Consider the following 5,276-nt stretch of genomic DNA (forward strand, 5'->3'; position numbering starts at 1 on the left):
GCTCCGCCCACTCTCCCTGCCATGTGGTGGCCAGACGTGGGCCTCGGGGCAGCACGCGCCAGGGGACCCGAGGGGCGTGACGTGGCACCCCGAGGCCTCCTAGCCACCTCAGCGCTACCTGATCGCCCCCCGAGGGGGCGGGGAGAGGCCAGGCCACACGGCCACGTGGCTAGGTGGGAATGTTACTTTCCTCTATTGTGCGTACCCCCGGGCCCATATAACCGACAAACATATAGAATTTGTCTAAAAATATAACAACATCTCTATCAATATTCTCTTCTCAACCAATTACAATCCTACACCATTCAAAACTTTCCTACATACCTCCATTTCTCATCCAATTATAACTCTCCCCTATTTAATTCTACCTATTTTCTTAATAACCGTGTCCAACTCTAAAAATACTTATATTCTATTCTAGGACGGAGGGAGTAATAATAAGATAATACAGATATCTTCGTTCGATCGGACATGTCTTAATTTCTTAATTCGCTTAGTCCGACCGGTCATAGATATTTGAGATTTAAGACAATATTGATTTGATTAGTTAGTATTAGAATAACATTATAAAATCCAACAAGTTCATGCTATTATGATAATATTTTTAAAGAAAAATATGCACAAAGTTAACCAATAATGCTCAAAATTTTAAAACGTGAACCATATATTATCTTAATCGTTAAATATTTATGATCAGAAGGAATATCTTGTAGACTGAAGAAACACATATCTTATCTCTTGAGTGCTCTTGAGTTAGTTAGCTAGTGCTTCTAAGAGCATATCCAGTAATAGCTCATATTGTAAAGCCCCTAGAGGCCTAATGGGGAACTGCCCCATCTTCTAAGGATCCAAAAATTGACTTAAACTTCAGCAACAACCCCAATTTCTCATGCCTCATTTCTCTTTCTCTTCTATTTCAGTATACATAGTTACACACTATAATTATACCTAGTTTAACACCAGAATAATTCAAACATAAATATTCCGAACACGTAAAATTCAACCATATTCAAATTTACAATTTTGTAGACCACAATTTAAATTTAGGTTCAAAATTTTCAACATTGCAAAATGCATAAAAAAAATTTAATTTCCACAGTCACACATATGCAAGTTCACAAGCAATATATAATTTAAAAAATAACATATTCAACAAATATGAATGTTAAGATAGTCGGACAACGACAGGTGGCACGACAAAGGAGAAGGGCGGTGGCGGCATAGTGAGGACGCGATAACGACAAGAGAAGCGCGGGAATTTTCACCTGCGCCAAAAAAAAATGAGATGAGGGTTGATGTAGAGCCCCTAGGATTGCAGGCTAGTGAGGGGGATTTGGGTGCCTTCCTATTTTGGGGGTTTAATAGGAGTCGTGTTGGACCTTGATTTTTCTCCCTTCACCCAAAAATTATTTTGGGGCTTAGTTTAGATGCTCTAATATAAAAGAAAGATGTTTATTATTCCCTATATTTTCAAGCATCAATATCATGGTAAATTTTGATTTAAAAAATTGTAAAACCAGATATGCTTTGATGTTTGTTTTGAATGTAGGCACGAGTATTAAGAAAATAGGTAGAGATGATTGGATGAGGGTTATATGGACGCGGCTTGCCTGCTCCTAGGGCGTGCTCCCATCCGTGCTCCCGTATACGTGGCACAATCCTAGCGTTTCCCTGCCTTTTCCCCTTGGCCCACAACCAGGAAGAAGATTTAGAGAATCCTGTGACCCCCGTTCCATCAAACCGAAAAAAAACAGGCATTTAACACTCCACCGCTTCCAGCTGCTTCCTCTTCCAGATTTCTTTATCCTGGCAGCAGTGGCGAAGTGTAGCTGCCTAGCCGGCTGCCGGCGACCAGAAACAAGCGAGCAGAGCCGGCGGGGCGGGGCTGCAGTGAGGGCTGGGCAGGAGGAAGCTGCGGAGCGACGAGTGGTGGCGCATCCACGTGCGACCGTGCTGGCTGAAGACATCGTTGCTGATAGGTCTGAAAGGGAGCAGTACACCAGAATGTGCAAGAACCAATTAGACAGCACTTCGAAGCTCTGAGGTAACATCTATGCACTGTAGAATTTCCTAAGTAAATGACTGCAATCAAGCAGGGGTCCTTAGCAGCATGATTTGATCTAAAACAACTGAGCCTTTTCAATTAGCACAAAATGATTCACTCTTGATAAGATAAAAAGCAAATGAGGGCTTTTTTTCCCCATTGAAGGCACTGATATGTGCTCCAGTAATGCAAAATGTATGCTTTATTAGATAAGGAACAAACATGGTTTTAAATCCATGCTTTCATATTTTCCTCAAAATTGAAAAAATATTGTGCTTGTACATTTAAGACGAGACATAACTATGGATAACTATGCATTAAAATGGCTTCTGTTGCTGCAAGCCTTTATTTTGTTCAGTCATCAGAGCAGTTATATCAACGAATGGCTGCGGTGAAGCACTTGGGACTGAATTGTAATGTGGCCAAAACATGTAAGGTTGCGTCATTGGGACCTGAAAATGACCCTATACAAAAAATGCAACAAAGTTCAGCAACAATAAAATATCAAAAGTAAAAAAGACAAAAAATAACTTTTTCCATACCATGAAGTTATCATATTGTTCAGGCATTCGAATAGAAGTGGTTGCTATTGGCTGCAGAGAAGCATTTAACATTGAGTTGTATTGTGACAAAGATGTATGAATATGGTCCGTTTAATTCTTCGAAGAGTCCTATAAGCAAGAGAACAAAATTCAGTAACAACGTTGTTTTGAAATAATTAAATAAGTTTATTATACCGTCAGTGTGTCAATGTGATGTGCTTCTGGTACAGATTGAACTTTGTTCTTTGTTCTCCTTCTTTTTGATTTATCTAAACCACTAACATGTCTTCTTGATCCTAAAATAGTCTTTGGCTTGACCTTTATACCTCTTGGTTTAACAACCTCTTCGTTTTGTTTTGGAATTATACTAGCGTGAACAGTTGCATCTGCATTTAAGAAACTGAAATATCAACTTAAGTTTTCAAATACTTTGCTATGCAAAATTGTGATACACACCTTGTGAAGTAGGCAAGTCATCCATATCTGGATCAGATCTAATTTGTAAGCATTTTTCCACATCCTGTGCTAATTTCTCTGCACAATTAGCAGCCATAAAGTAGGACTCTTTTGAGTTTGCAGCTCGTGCAGCTATTTGAACAAACATTCTGCATAACTCCTTGTAGCGGTTAGACAAAATTGTTTTTGAATCTTCCTGCAGGTTACAATTCCTTGTAATCTGTAGAGCTTTTGCATCAATTGTCCATCTTTTCATGATATAATGTTCAGGGATATACTTTACGTTATTAATATCAAGCACCTTTAACGAATGAGAGCAAAGAATTCCAGCAAATTCAAACTTCTTGCAACTGCAGTTTTACTTCTGGTGCGAAAAATTTGACAACATGCTCATGATGCTTGCCATTAACTTTTATTTTATAAACCTTCTCTGCATCGCTACTAGCACAAAAGAATATGTCGCAATTCAATGTCTGTAGCACTTGATCCTGGAAAATCTTGAACATTGCTGCAGTATAAACTCTTGATGCATGCCTCAATATATTTAGTTCTGCCTTCAATTTGGGAGTAGTTTGGGTTGCTTTGAAGTCACACTTCACCTCCTCTAATCTTTTATCTGCCACCAATAGATCAAAATGCTCAAAGAATGTTAGCATGTCATACTTAATACTACTTTCAATTCATTGTTCATGCTTTCACTCCTCTGGGTACTACTCATGTCAGCGGAAAAAGTATTTCTTCCATACACTAGTGCCCAATGCTCTCTTTTGTCAAATAGTCTTTCGAGCCATTTATTGTCCTGTAATTCAAACATATTGAGCATTGCATGCCATGCATTCAAAAATTCATCTTCCTCTTCAATATCATAGGTACAGTGCTGGAATGCAGCATTGAACTTCTTATAATCTTTCACCACTCCAGCAAGGTGCTTGCATGCATTTTGGTTCATATGCCAAACACAAATCCTGTGGTGTGCTTTAGTAAGGACCAACTTGATTGCCTTAGCCATTGCTGCATCTTCATCAGTCAAAATGGTCTGTGGCTGCTTTCCTGACATGACATTTAGAAATGTCTTAAAAAGCCAAGCAAAACTTTCAGCAGTCTCATCATAGAGAAGTGAAGCACCAAAAACAATGGTTTTCTTGTGATTATTTACCCCAACAATTAAACCAAATGGACGCCCATCATCAAGTTTCCTGTATGTTGTGTCAAAACAAACAACATCACTAAAAGTTGCATAATCAGTGATCATTTTTTAGTCAGCCTAGAAAATATTAGTTATCAAATCATCATCATCAACTTGAATAGAATAAAAAAACCCGACATCATCTGATGCCTTCCTCTCCATATATTCTAGCACCCTGCCTATGTCGCCTTCCTTTGCTCTCGTGATCTCTTCGAATATAAACGATTTTTCATATCTTCACGAGTAAATCCAAGGTTGTGAAGTCCATCTACTTCTTTGGCCATAAGATCAATGGTTTTTTTGTTTGAAATGCCAACCGATTTTACAAGTTCAGCATTTGCAATCTGTGCTTCTGTGACTTTCCTTTGGGATCTTAAATAGTGGGCCTGATCTCGAGGAGCAAGGATGTGGCTATGTGTGGCTACAAATTCATAAACACAATAGAATCCATTTCTAAGAGTTATCTTCATACGTGCTTCACAATTGCATCGAGTTTCAAGCCTGCTGTAACTGAATGTCTCCTCTCTTTTATCCTCAGCACGTGTTCCTGTTTATTATATACACAACTGGTTTATTTTATCCCTGAATGAATGTAATGAAAACAAGTTTGTTTAGTCAATACCTTGACGGGAACAAAAAAATGTCCGTTGTTGTATTGTAGAAGAGTTTTTTACCAAGTGTCGATTGCCTCTTCTGATGCTAAAACCCATCTTGAAAGCATACTTGTTATAAAAGTCATAAGCTTCTTGTTCAGATGAAAATTGCATACCTATATTCGGTAAATGTTCTTGAACGGGACCTATATTTTATGTATCTATAGTTTCCTGAATGCCCTAATTTTGCGAAAAGTAGGCATAATAGGAAGGAAATTGGTCAATCAGCCAACTACTACAAATTTAATAAATAAAGTTTTGCATTAATACTTTACACACTATATATTGGTTTCTGACAATAAGATCTGATTGCATTGCAGGTTTCAACTTCAGAGTTTCACTGGTGGAGAAGTGCTTTTTAGTCCCGGTTCGTAACCCCCCTATAGTCCCGGTTT

General features: G+C 38.5%; 1 protein-coding gene across 1 annotated transcript; it reads right to left on the reverse strand.

Annotated features, from left to right (window-relative positions):
- Positions 1-2,361: 2,361 nt before the first annotated feature.
- On the reverse strand, positions 2,362-4,294 carry LOC136355634 (protein FAR1-RELATED SEQUENCE 5-like). The gene is made up of 6 exons (XM_066308464.1): positions 3,916-4,294; positions 3,468-3,658; positions 3,043-3,343; positions 2,782-2,972; positions 2,587-2,637; positions 2,362-2,508 (listed from the first exon to the last, which is right to left on the reverse strand). Exons 1-6 carry the CDS (start codon positions 4,292-4,294, stop codon positions 2,362-2,364), a joined length of 1,260 nt encoding a protein of 419 aa, XP_066164561.1.
- Positions 4,295-5,276: the final 982 nt, after the last annotated feature.

The sequence above is a fragment of the Oryza sativa genome, chromosome 3 (assembly GCF_034140825.1).
Source record: "Oryza sativa Japonica Group chromosome 3, ASM3414082v1".
In the NCBI taxonomy this organism is placed as follows: Eukaryota; Viridiplantae; Streptophyta; class Magnoliopsida; order Poales; family Poaceae; genus Oryza; species Oryza sativa.